General features: G+C 32.3%; 2 protein-coding genes across 2 annotated transcripts; both read left to right on the top strand.

Annotated features, from left to right (window-relative positions):
- Nucleotides 1-8,097: 8,097 nt before the first annotated feature.
- LOC122594027 (protein GLUTAMINE DUMPER 2-like) lies at nucleotides 8,098-8,982 on the top strand. Its single transcript, XM_043766503.1, has one exon. The coding sequence runs from the start codon at nucleotides 8,154-8,156 to the stop codon at nucleotides 8,625-8,627; it is 474 nt and encodes a 157-aa protein (XP_043622438.1). The 5' UTR covers nucleotides 8,098-8,153; the 3' UTR covers nucleotides 8,628-8,982.
- Nucleotides 8,983-12,245: 3,263 nt separating this feature from the next.
- Nucleotides 12,246-12,945, top strand: LOC122594461 (protein GLUTAMINE DUMPER 3-like). Its single transcript, XM_043766912.1, has one exon. The coding sequence runs from the start codon at nucleotides 12,345-12,347 to the stop codon at nucleotides 12,744-12,746; it is 402 nt and encodes a 133-aa protein (XP_043622847.1). The 5' UTR covers nucleotides 12,246-12,344; the 3' UTR covers nucleotides 12,747-12,945.
- Nucleotides 12,946-14,530: the final 1,585 nt, after the last annotated feature.

The following is a 14,530-nucleotide window of genomic DNA, read 5'->3' as shown; positions in this document are numbered from 1 at the left end:
ATCGTTTGTACTTTCGGGTTCCTTGTGACGATCAAAACACGTTTCTGGAATCAAATCGCAGGTTTCTGTCAAGGTGTGCTTGGATTTCGATAGATATAACCTATCTATCTCTGTGCTTGTTTTCTGTGCTCAATAACTTTGTGTGTACCAGATCACTGTGAGTTCACTTATCCCCTTTTCGTACATTTTGTTCAAGTTCTTTATCGGGGACTGAAAAGCATGAAAACTATTTTGTACTTATATATATATATATAAATATATATATATATATGTTCTTGAACGGTCTACGTACTATTTTATGATCGTATGAAAATACTTATGAAATGATTCTGAATTATCTTCTAAAGTGTATTTAGATCTTGAATGGGCAGGATCTTTAATGCATTTATATTGCTACGCTTGTTCTCTGTGATGCACTTACTGATCTATGTATGAGTACTATTTCCACTGCTATCAATTAATATCCCACAGTTCAGGGAATAAACCGTAGGTAATCATGGATAGCGCTGTTAGGGTAGGTCCACCCTCATTCTCTACAGTTCTGGAGGATGCATATTATCTATACTTGTCCTGATCTAGATCATATTTAGCTTACTTGATTATGTGAGCTTACTGGCACCTTATTGTTCATCATTGGCCAATCGGGTTAGCAGTGATTATATACATACATACAAAGTGCATTACTTGTTCTTAAACTGTTCTTACTATTATAAAGTACTTATGATATACGTACCGAACTTATGACTTGTTCTTAATATACATATTGTTACTATGTATAACTATAAAGTACTTGATGTGAATCTCACCAACTACTTTCGTAGTTGACCTTTTTGAACTTACATGCTTTTCAGGCTAGACTATTAAATCCTTTAGCATATGAGTCTTCCTTCTTTTAGCTCATTCCTTTGGCGATGGTTCGAACGTACAAGATTCGTAGCTGTGAAGACTTCCTTCTGTTTGTTCAGCTCAGAGTTCAAGTTCTTATAAGACAATTGTTCTATCTTTTAAATATTATCTAATTCTGGGTTTATCCCATGTGCTATAATAACTTATGATACTTCTTATTCCTTAATGTTATTGGCTGTGTTCGAACTTGTACTGTGCATGCTTGTGCTTATCTATGCATCCCGTATATTCCGCTTTAGCGGGGTGTTACAAATTGAGTAATAATGGGATGAGTAATTCGGTTGGAACATGATGCACGAATTTAAATGAGGAAGACACACGAAAACTAGTGAGGGATTAGTGTCTCATTAACCTTAACTTAGGGTTTATGACTCTCTATTTATAAGGAGAGTATTTACACATTCAACCCCTTTGGTGTTTAGTGTGTGTAACATTAGTCCTCATAGTTCCAATCATCTAATAGGAAACCCTATACTACGTATCTAAGAATAAATAAGCCCATTATATATTTATTAGACATAGGGATTTCTGTTATCGTCAATTATCATATCATGAATGATAGATGATCAGTGACGGTCACACTAACGTGGTTCCAACATTCTCCCACTTGACCAAGCGATCATTTATCTATGATTATTCAAATAAGTTCCGGAATAATACTCATTTTGTTTTAAACCGAAATCATAGCCAATTAGTACAGTCGTAGAGAAGAACATCAACTCAGGACCCCACTAGTCAAACTATGACTCAAATTTAAAACTAATAAGCAATGATCAATTGACTAAGACAAATTTTGTTATATAATGTCTTTACACTGTTATGAGCTCGAAGTGTAACTAATAGACAAACAAAATCTAAATAAGGAGGAAAATTTTTCATTAAGAAAAATTTTCATTAACATAATAATTATGACCAATAAGTACAACATGCTATCATAATGGGTCTTTTAGTAATCCTCATCTTCGACACGTGTCCTACGAAGATTTTAGGAGGAAGACCTTCGGTCATTGGATTCATTAGCATATTTATGTGTACTTATGTACTCAATACAAAGAACATTTTCCTCAATCAGTTCACGTAAAATAGATACTTTGTATCGAGATACATCTCAGCGCCAGTTGAACTGTTACTGTTCAAAAATTACGGTAGCTGAGTTATCACAATAAAGCTTCAATGGTTTAGTAATAAAAATGACGACTTTGAGTCCACTGACCAGGTTCTTTAACAACATCTCATGACATGAAATTATGAACGTTTAGACATCATGGTAGATGTTGCAGTCAGTTTCTACTTATGACTCCGTCAAAAGATAGGTTTGCCAGCTAATCATAAATATACATTCAGAAGTAGAATTCTTATTGGAATTAGAACATCCCACTACTTCTAAGTTGTCACCTCTCCTATAAGTTAATTAATATGTAGTCTTTTGTCCTTTGCAGATATCGTAGAACCTTTTTAGCCATTTTGCAATATGCTAATCCGAGTTTATATACTTAACTCCCAAGCATACCGGCAATATGAGCGATACCAGGACGAGTACAGACCTGAGCGTACGTAATGCTCTTAACTACTTACGAGTAAGGTATCATCCTCATTTGCTACTTATTAATCTCAATGTTCGGACTTCGGAAACAATCACATACGTTTCTTTTTAATAATAGATCTATAGTGGGTATGTAGTGTTGCATGTTATGGCGTTCAAAGATGTGTTCAATATAAGTCTTTTGAGAAAGAACTAGAACATCATTACGTCTATCCCGATGTATTTCGATACCTGTGATATTAAAGGCATCACCGAGATCTTTTATGTCAACATTCTGCGAAAAGTAAACACTTCGACTCATGCAACATATCCAAGTTGTTATTTGCAAGTATATCATCCACGTGCAAAACAAGGCTTGTAAATTTACTCCCACTGATCTTGAGATTAGTGTATTAATCCACTTGATTTTCTTAGGAAGTCTTTTCCTCTTATGACTTCATTAAACTTAACGTACCATTTTAGTGATGCTTGCTTCAACCTGTATATGGACGTATTCAACTTGCAGATCATGTGCTATTTACTTTATGGAACTTCAGGTTCACATGTATCCATCTTAATGCAAGTTTGCATTTAGGAAAGTGGTCTTGACATCCATCTAATGTAACTCTAAATCATAATTATAAGTTACGAATGCCATGATGATCCTTAAGGAATCTATATGAGACATGAGATAAGGTCTCTTGATAATCGATTCCTTCCTTTTGAGTAAAGCCCTTCGCAACTAGTTATGGCCTTATAGCGTTTGACGTTTCCATTCAGGTCTAATTTGGTTATGAAGATTCATTTACAACCTACAGGTTTGGATTCTTCAGGAAATTCAACCAAGTCCCAAACGTCATTATGCTATATGGACAACCACAAAGTTATAGGGTAAAATAGTAAGCACGAACACATTCATCACCTAAAATCATCTTCAGTATAATACGAACTTAAGTAATAACTTATGATAAAGTAAGCACGAAGTTAAGTAATAGTTCGTGATAATGTAAGCACGAAGACATCAGTAAGTCGTGATGACATAGGCACGAAAACATCATCTAAGTCGTGAACACGTAAGCACGAAGATATCATAGATTCGTGATGTTGTCAGCACGAAAGTATCATAAACTCGTGATGACGTAAGCACGAGTTTGTAGCTAATTTGTGTATGAAATTAAGCTGAAGTTCGTGGTGACATAAGCACGATATCGCGATGACGTAAGCGCGAATTCGTGATGGCGTAAGTGCGAAGATGAGCAGAAGTGCGTGATGACATCAGCACGAAGATGACGTCAGCGCGAGGATGACGTTAGCACGAAGTAAACATTAGTCTGTGATGACGTCAGCACGAACTCGTGATGACGTCGGCATGAGTTTTGTAGTTCTGCAGATTTTTAGTTTGCGAAAACCCTCGAATTCGAACCAAATCATGATAGATCGTTCGTAACACGGCTCTAATACAACATGTTGGAATAAACATGATTCGATTCGAGTGATAAAACATCCCCAATCGTCTTATGGAACCTGTAAGAGCATAAAGCATAATTGCTATTGATTTCGGGTTACCATAACAAGGTGATTGAGTAATAATGGGATGAGTAATTCGGCTGGAACATGATGCACGAATTTAAATGAGGAAGACACACGAAAATTAGTGAAGGATTAGTGTCTCATTAACCTTAACTCAGGGTTTATGGCTCTCTATTTATAAGAAGAGTATTTACACATTCAACCCCTTTGGTGTTTAATGTGTGTAACATTAGTCCTCATAGTTCCAATCATCTAATAGGAAACCCTATACTACGTATCTAAGAGTAAATAAGCCCATTATATATTTACTAGACATAGGGATTTCAGTTATCGTCAATTATCATATCATGAATGATAGATGATCAGTGACGGTCACACTAACATAGTTCCAATATTTAGGTCCATAGTATATGTCCAAGCCCAACTAAAAAGCATATATTAAAAATTGGTAACATTTTGAGACGATTTGATGTCACGTTACATGACATTATAAATTTCTAAATATAGCTAGCGATAAAATTTATAAGAATGAACAATAATGATAAGAACGTGATAATAATTTGTTAGGTAATTTTTGGATAAAAATAAAGACAAAGAAAGTAAGACATGTTTCTACAATGAAGTGAAAACGTAATATTGAATGTCGTTTTTTCACAAAAGATATCAGAGACTATGACTCGTCACTTTTTCATGGTGTTGTCTAACCACATTACACATTGTGGTTGAGACGTGTTGTATTCATAATGAAAGGCATCGTTGCATCAACTTTTTTTCAAATTGAGAGATCAAAACAAAGTGGCAAAACACAAACAAAATGAGAAAAGGAAGTAGGGAAAAAATCGAAATCTTTGCCAATGTATTTTTATGGGTTATTCCAAAACAACAAGAGACAATGGCATATAAAAGAGTAAATTCCAAGAATGTGCCTCTTTTTTATTTGTTGGACACATATGCTTGTGTTGAATTTCTTTTCCCAAATTATGCTTTTGATTTAAAAATAGGTACAGAAAATAACTTTTTTTTTCTCTTATCTTTCTTCTTCCTAATCCTCTCATTTATCTCTATGCCTTTGTCCTTTCCACTTAAGTATAATTAAAACAACAAATTAATAATTCTTGAGAAGACACTTTGTATGATTTTTGATCCATTTGATTTGCTAGGAATAAAATATAAGTCGAATTTTAGATAGCATGCTTCAACTTACTCCATAGTTAATCTGAAGGTCTACCTCGATCTGATGCTGCTGATAGCAATGGTGTATGGTTATATATGACTCATATATATATGTGCATGTATACGTCTAATGGTAATCAGTAAATGCCTAATGGTATTTTATTTTCATGAATGACTCATGGTATCTCACATAAATCAGTGGTGAAATGATATTACAGGTTTGATCCATTTCCTTATAAACTAGGGGGTCGATATGAATTGCGTTTATATCAATATTTATCGAGTTAATAAGTTGAGTTAAACTAAATCCATAGATTTATAAGTGAAAAGAAAATTGAGTTAATATCATCCAAAATGTATTCAAATATATTCAGATATATCTAGATTTGTTTCTTATTAGTGTTATCTAGTTAATATAGTTATAGTTATTGAAAAAGATATAATAAAAGATTCCAGCGTAATAGTTGTTAACTTACTTTAAATTCAAAACTTAAAATTTCATGCAAGCTGATTAATTAATCTTCTCTAAAAGTATGTTTGTTGTCTTATTGAAGAGAAAAAGAAAGAGACAGATGAGAGGATTAAGGAAGATGAGAGATGAGAGAAAAGAGAAAAATATATATAATTTTTTCAATTCAAAAGCATAGTTTGAAAATATAAATTCAAAATAGACACATTTTTATCCAACAAATTAAAAAGAGACACATTTTTGGAAATTACTCCGTATAAAAAGATGACACATATATTTCATAATCGCAGAGTTAAATCTGAATTGGATGTCACATCACATGTGTTATGGGTTGTATTAATTTAAGAAACTTAGTTATCTAGCTTAGCTAGTTTAATGTAGGTATCAAGTGTTAATGATCATAACCTGGATACATGCAGTTGAGGGACCAGTTTTGGACAACAAGTAAAGTCACAAATTTGGGAGCAAAAGGTTCAAAACTAGAAGTAGAAGGGTAAATTTAAAACCACTTAATGAAGTGTATAATATGAAGTTACTGTTGCAGTTTGACTCAACATCATCGACAATTGTCTCTTTCTAGAATGCTTTAATTTTGTTGTGAGTTTCTACTTCCTCTTGTTACTGGGCAGCATTCTTACAATCTCACATTTTGTAGGTTTGGAGTCTTCTATTTCTTTTCATAGTCTATTGAAATTTGAATATTCTTATGTACTGTATTAGGATTTAGGAAGATTTGGTGAAGTGGTCATTTACCTTGTGTTGACCTCAATATTGAATATGAAAATTTAATACTCGATTTGAATGCTTAAAATATAACGAGCATGGTAATCGCGCAATGCAGCGGCAGTAGTGGGGAAGACGGTCTGCTTTATTAGGAATTTTGAGTAGTTATGTAAATAAACAAAAAACAAAAAAGTACAAGGGAAAATAAGGTATTTTAAAAACATAAATATTTAATAAGGTGAGGAGATTTGTTTTATTAGGGAGTAGAAATATTACTTAATCCAAAAAATTGAAGGTGAAATGTCGTTTTTGCCTCTATTTGAAAAATCAGAATTATAATTTTGAATTGGAAAAAAAAAATCCATAAAATGATAATTTTTTTATCTAAGTTTTTTTAAAGAAAACTAAACCTATTTAGTTTTGTCTATTTAAGGGGTCTCATTTTTAAAAATTTCGCAACAAAGGAAACGTTGTTAGTTTTAAGGCCTTTGACTGGAAATACATATATGTGTGTTGTGTGTATAAAAGGAAATTTTGAATATGTTTTTGTGTTTTTGAAATAAATACATATATATATATATTGTGTATAAAAGGATATTTTGACTAAAAATTTCTCAATTTGAATGTATTTTTTGTATAAAAACACACACACACATATATATATGTACGTATTTTTAGTCAAAATCAAAGGTTACTTAAGCAGTTTTGATGACTTAACAGTGGTACGTAACGTAATACTTAACAGAGAGCTTACGTTAAATACATATATATGTATCTTCGGTCAACGTAAAAAGCCACATAAACAATTATCATAATATGTACTATGTTATTATAAATATGTGTTATATGTGTCATATATATATATATATATATATATTCAGTTTTACATGATCATCAATGTTAAAAAGCAAAGTACAATACTATTTATGTGTTTATTGCCTGCAAATCCTCCGATACCCATAACCAATAAATATATAAACGTATATAACATTATTACTTTATAACATTAGTATTTAATTTAATTAGCTACACGCGAAACAATACTATAATATAATAAATGAAAAAGAAATATCCATATTACAAAATATGATATTATTGTTGGTCTCATTTTTTATTTGGTACCACTCTTCGGTTTATATTCGTTATATATTGGTCTTAGCAAAGCAACAAAAGTGAGTGAGTACTCGTCCATAGGGGCGGTATTTTTAAATTAAAATTTTGTAATGTATTTTTAAAATTTTTTTTATAAGTTTTTAATATTTGATTTTTTTTTCTACGGCCTCAACTAGTCGAATTAATTCTTATTTCCCATTTATACACAAAAATACATGCCATCAATACCAAAGTCGATCGAGACGATAGCCGAACTTGGAAATTATAGTCATCCTAATCGAATAGTTAATTCGATCACGGTAACTATTGGATTAAACTCTAGTGTCTAGGGATATCTTTTAAATCAACTATGTGGGCCCTGAGGTGAGTTTATCCGAGGTCTCAAGTTCGAGTCTTAGGGTTTTCATTTCGAAGAAATTTTCCATGAGGAGGGGGGGTTGCTGGTTCAGAAATTTGCTTCCAACACGTCTTAATCCAAACTCACTTTAAAAATAAATAAATAAATAATTTCGATCACGGTATAATGTGTTTAATGTGGATTCCATAAGTTAAGTTACAAATATTTAATAATAAAATGAAAGAAACAGAATATTCCACTCATTTTTCCCATCTATAAATACCACCTTACTTGACAACTCTTGAATCCACTCCACCCCATAAACAAACGTACTTTACTAATTCCTCTGCTCCAAAATTTAGCACTTAAAAGAACCATTCATGACTTTACAATCTTTCATCGCTCCCTCATCTCCGGTAATTGTTCACAAGACGTCACCATGGCACTCGCCGGTTCCGTACCTTTTTGGTGGACTTGCTGCCATGCTAAGTCTCATTGCTTTTGCTCTCTTGATTCTTGCTTGCTCATACTCCAAGCACAACAACCGTGAAAACAACGAAGAAGGCGAACGAGACCTTGAGGCTGGAAACATGAAACCGGATAGTAATAATGACAAGGAATTACCACATGTTTTTGAAGAAAAGTATTTGGTAATCATGGCAGGACAAGCGAACCCGACTTTTTTAGCAACACCTGTTTCGAGTAGACCCACGTTGGTTTATAGTTGTAGTTGCCAGAGGAACGTGTCGGAGAATTCTTCGACTTGTGAGGAGAATGAGAAAGACAAAGAGGGTGATCAGCTACAAGTAAGGAGCAATATGGGTGACCATGATACTTCAGATCGGCTAGCTTGATTGAAAGATCAAGTATATTGCGGGTTGTATAGTAAATAGGTGTTTAATTATTAACCGGTGAGCCACTACCCCGAGTTTAATTTACCCATAAAATGAAAGTTCGATTTCATTCATTGGAGCCTTAGTGGGGTTAATTTCTTCGTGGATGCGTACTCGGTGAGAACGTAGCAAGACTCCATTATAATATGAAGTTTAGTGACGATAGAAGACATTAGTTACGCTCTTGTATCCATTTTAGTTTAACTAAAGGAATATTGTACATCAAATTTTGAAGAAGGAAAAGGAAAAAAAAGAAGCTTATTTCGTTATTGGAATTTTGCAATTTTATTATGGGATTATTTACGTCATTGGTAAATGAACTTATCATAAATTATCTATATTTAGAGTATCTAGTAAAGCAAATTAATTAATTTTTTTTCAAAACTTTCAAACATTTGAAAGATCAAACATACCCTTTGCCATTATTCGTGGATTTAAAAATTTTCACCTAATATACCTATAATACCTTTAACGAAATAATATACAATATAGATCTCTTAACCCTTAAAATAATTACACTATTCTTTTTAATTTACATTCACTACTATCGTCGTACCTACCAGCGACCCACTACCGCCCCCACCACCGTATTCTACCACTGGTGACACTAATGTCGCCTCCACCACTTTTAATTTATCGCCACCATTTTTGATACTACTATTGCCACATGTCGCACCACCTCAATAAAAATATTTGTTCATATCCTTATGCAGGACAATAGAGAAAAATAGAATGAAATATATGTATAGATATATCCTCTAAACCAACAGGACACGATATCAAAATTTAATCATATAATGATAAAGCCTTGAATGTATATTAGGGAACAAAATGTTTGTCATGGCGGTCACAATTATACTAGGAAAAAAAGTTTCAAAGCTTGTTATCCCTAAAAATTAAAGTCAAGACGTTAAGTAAAACCGAAAATGTTTTTAACCCGTTGGGATAACATCATTAGTTAATCTCACCTACTAGTGTTAGCTTGGGTGATGAGTGGATGATAAAGAATCAATTCAAATAAACAGGGGAATTTTGAACTAGGGCAATAAGCCCTTTTTCGTCCTTTCTAATGTCCTAGGTAAAGGTAGTACTGTAAATGGGCTCTAACAGTAACCTCTTCGTCACATAATAAATGTTTCACTTTCTTTCTACTTTTTTTTTTAAATCTCACTTACAGACTATATAACTCTCATTAAGACACTTCACATGTTTAACATGTGAAAAATCTGATAAAACCCATATACTGTCGAAGACGTTATTGAGACCGAAAATATATAGAAGACGGCATTGGGAATTACTTTACAGATTTAACGTTTGAGCTCTAAAGAATTTCATACATATTCAAATAAAAAAAAAGTTGACAATGATGATCAATCTGTTACTAAGCAAAAGATGCGGTTTACGAAGAATTCTATACACCTTTAAATTATATATATATAAAAGAAATGATTAATCTTCTTAATATAATTGCTTAAAAATCCTTCTAATTATTAAATAAAGACATGTGGCAAAATCAGAAAGAAGATTCATAAACTCAATTATTGAATATTACATGTCACGTTCTTATAATTTTAGAAAGATTTACCATTTAAAAGGAAAAAAGTACTCCATCCGTCCTACTAAATGTGTCCTACTTTGAATTTCAAAGTCTTACTATATAAACTTTGACCCTAAATATATTGATTTGTGTTATATAGTATTTTATGAAAGTTGTATGAATTGATATGATTGAGTTTTAAATATATATTTTATTGGTATAATTTTCATCAAATATTATATAACACAAATCAAAATATTTAAGGTCAAAGTTTATAAAGGAAGACTTTAAAAATCAAAATAGGACACATTTAATGAGACAGAGGGAAAAAAACACAATAGACGGTGCCATAATTACAATAACAAAGGAAACAAAAAAACAATAGAAGGGTTGACAATGATAATCACCCGCCAACTCAGCAAACAATACGGTTAATGCAGTTTTTAAATTAGCATATCTATACTACTTATATAAACAAACTACTTCCTCACCCATTCAACTCTCTACTTTTGAATTACCTAATATACCCTCTACATTTAAACTACCTTCACAAACCTTATCTCTGATATTCCGATATTACCCTTAATAAAAAACCCTACAATTACCTAATACCCTTATTGTTATAAAATCCCCATTAACTCTAAAATTATTGTTGAAGGTAGAGCTACGGATAAGAAAAAATTTATAACTCAAGAAATTATGAACCAATTAAGTCCTTGTATATTCGTATTAAGTTTTAATCTTTGACTATTTATTTTTTTAATTGCCTTGGTGTAAGTGGTTATTTTTCATGGTTAGTATTTGCACTTCACTATTTTTTGCACCTAATCCGTGACTTATTTTTAGAATGATATATACGGTTAGATCTTGTATTGACGCATCTCATCAAAGTAAACTGAACGCTATAAACCGATATGGTGTCTAAAGCGTTATAGACCGTCGCCGTTGCAACACGCGGGCAACACTCTAATGATAATATACATATGTGGAACGAGCTAGGATGTTAGGAAATCTAATCGAAATCTAAACAATCTTATAAAGCATTTACCTCTTCTAATTTTCTCAAAAAAGAACATGATCTACCCAAATTACCTCTCTATTTTATCCATTAGTTTAAATATCATCACCTAATATACCTGTACTACTCTTAAATCTTAATCACTCATTTTCTTTTCTTTACTCAAATCTCAACTACTATATATTTTTTCTCTCTCCTCCAAAAATCAATTTATATCTCTAAATCATTGAAAATCTTTTATCTCAAAAATCGTACATCGATAAATTATAAAAATTATATGGGTGTTTTTAAAATTTCATGCTCTTTCATTTGAGATGTCATTGGATATACTTTTAACGAATTTTTAAATCCGATGGCGGAGCCTATACAGGTAGATCACCCTATCACCGATCACCCTTATGACTTATCACACCCTATAATCGATTACCTCCTATGACATATCACACTATATGACCTATCACCCCTATCATCTCACCGCCGCACCACGTGGACATTTGGCTAGTATCATCGTATATATTTCTGAATTTGAAAATTAATCTAAGTGTCAATAAATAGAATTATAGAAGATGCAACTTTCATTGTCCCTTTAGCTCTTTTTGGTAGAGGTTGGTGACTAGCTTAATATATATTGAACAACGTAATAAGCTACAATTGAGAGTTAAGCCACTGTATGTTGTATGTTAGCCCGCAACTAAGCACGTATATTATGCATGACATTTTAATAATGATCATTAAGAAATTTAGTTAAATTAATAAAGTTATATTTGTTTTGTACTCTTTGATATTTATATGGTACCATCATGGAAATCCATTCATATTCCAAATGTACAATGTGCTCTAAAATGGTTATTAAACTTTTTTAAACAGAGAAGCGCACTAGATACCTCTTTTTTGATTTGCAATCCGACTACATATTCCATTAACCATCCTGATTAGATGTTAAAAAGGAATATAATTCCAACTATATAAAGAGTGTAATTCATTAGTACATTTTTATATTTATAAAAAAAACACATAAGTTCGAATTAACGTCTATATATTCCATTACAAAGAACCAATTCTAAATCCACTAAACATCCCAAATTAACACCAAATATTCACTTGTAATCTAATCCAAATCCTCATGAAAGGAACTGCTTCAACGTCTCTTTCGCCGTGGCACTCACCGATGCCATACTTTTTGGGAGGCCTAGCTGCAATACTTGGTCTCATTGCTTTTGCTCTCTTGATACTAGCTTGCTCATACTTCAATTTTGCTGATGACATCGAGAACGCGTCTAACGGTCGACAGGTAAACCTTGAAGCTGGAAATTCCAAACTCAACAATCACAACAAGAAGTTTCCAACATATTTGGAAGAGAAGTATCTAGTAATCATGGCAGGACAAGCGGCACCAACGTTTTTGGCAACACCCATTTCGAGCAAAGAGTTGTTGTCTAGTGGAAATTCTAAGGAGGGATCGTCTATTTCCAACATAGAAATTATGGTGGAGAAGGGGAAAGAAAGGAACTATAATCACGTATAAGTAATTAAGTATGCCAAGTTTAATATTATTAGACAAAATTTTATTATTTTATATTTTTTTAAATAAAAAGCTTCATTACTCATCATCAGATTTAAGTTTTGTTGGTGATACTGTGATAGTAGTAGATTGAGTGAGGGCTCTGTCCTTTGTGTAGGAGATATACTTTACTCCTTTGTTAGTTAAACTATAGGAAATACAAAGTTGCATAGACAGGATTTTAATTTTTTATATTCAATTTAACATTTGAATTCATTTCTCCGTAAATATAATACGCAAAAAATCAATCGAAAGAAAAGTTTTGAATAAGATTAAGTTAGCTAGACTGTTGCCAATAGGGATATCAGTTGCTTGTGTGTCTCATTAGTAGTGCTCATCATAATTGCCATTATTGGCACCATCTCATTAATGGGTGCATGAGTGCATCATTTGCGTATTTCAATCATATCTACCCGACGAGATTATGATATAGGTGTATGGGTCCATTTTCTTATAAAAATATTCTAGATATGTCTGTATATATATGTCGATCATAGAAAAAAGTTATATAATTATGTTTATATATATAAATTCTGGCACCATCTTCGATAACAATAATTTTTTCTGAGAGCAAATATGAAACTGTAACTTAATGTCTAAATTAAATCTATAATACAATTCAACATTAGATATAGATAGTTGTATATATACATTTATTGATTTCAGATCGCTTTTAAACTTTGAATCCTTAGTCCCACCAACACATACAAATAGCTATGTATGTATCAACTATAATATTTGTATCAATTAATGTCAAATTATATACTTCCCCCGTCCCACTTTAAATATCTTAGTTTGACTTTCAAAGTTTTTTTCTTAAAAGTTTGACATTAATTATTTTTGGTTGCATTATATAATACTTGATATAAAATATATGAACGTATTGTGTTTGTAATGTAATTTTCAATGATATAAATTTCATCAACTATTATATAATACATAAGAAAATATTTACAGTCAAACAGTAAGGAAAAAGACTTTAAAAGTCAAACTAGGACAATTAAAATGGGACAGAAGGAGTAATATTTTTTTATCAATAAATTAGTGTCAAATTATATAAGATTTGTATCAAATAAAAATGCAGTGTATGTAGCTATGGTCGTCAACCACTAAGAGATAATGATTGATTGATAAGTATGTTATGTTATATAAGAATTTTTTCTTTAAAGCTAACGACCCTGTAACGATGTCTGGTGGTGAAACCCTAAAAACCTTGACTGATTGAATGTGTTTTTGCAGGGATTTAAACCTGAGTGGTATTCTCGCCAAATCGCTTTATAGGGGGGGTAGGGGTGTAAACGAGACGATACAGTTCGCGAGCTACCTGAAATCGACTCGCAAATTACTCGAAATCAACTCGATCTTAGTTGAGCTGAGGTCGAGCTCAAACTACTCGAGTAGACTGTCGAATCGAGCTCGAGCCTCAATATATCTTACTCGAAAAGCTCATGAGCTTAACCGAGCTTATGCTTATTTATAATTTTATCCTTGAATATTATATATTTTTACATAATTACTTTTCTATCGAACCGAACTTAATCGACTCGAGCTTGAAATTGTCGAGCTTATAGGCCTAGTTTGATTTGAAACTTAAATTAATTCTTAATCGAGTCGAGCAAAGTCGAGCTCGAAAGTATCGTCACATAAGGCGAGCTCGAGCTTGAAAGTGTCGTCACATAAGGCGAGCTCGAGTCGAGTTTCGATTTTTACAATCGAGTCGAGCTTGGCACTGTGTCGGCTCAATTACA

Source organism: Erigeron canadensis, chromosome 3 (genome assembly GCF_010389155.1).
Source record: "Erigeron canadensis isolate Cc75 chromosome 3, C_canadensis_v1, whole genome shotgun sequence".
In the NCBI taxonomy this organism is placed as follows: Eukaryota; Viridiplantae; Streptophyta; class Magnoliopsida; order Asterales; family Asteraceae; genus Erigeron; species Erigeron canadensis.
Note: the sequence above shows the minus strand (reverse complement) of the source record. Positions and strands in the feature narration are given on the sequence as shown.

Excerpts from the sequence above, each read along its gene's own strand:
- LOC122594027 (XM_043766503.1), top strand. The coding sequence starts at position 8,154 with ATGACTTTACAATCTTTCATCGCTCCCTCATCTCCGGTAATTGTTCAC.
- LOC122594461 (XM_043766912.1), top strand. The coding sequence starts at position 12,345 with ATGAAAGGAACTGCTTCAACGTCTCTTTCGCCGTGGCACTCACCGATG.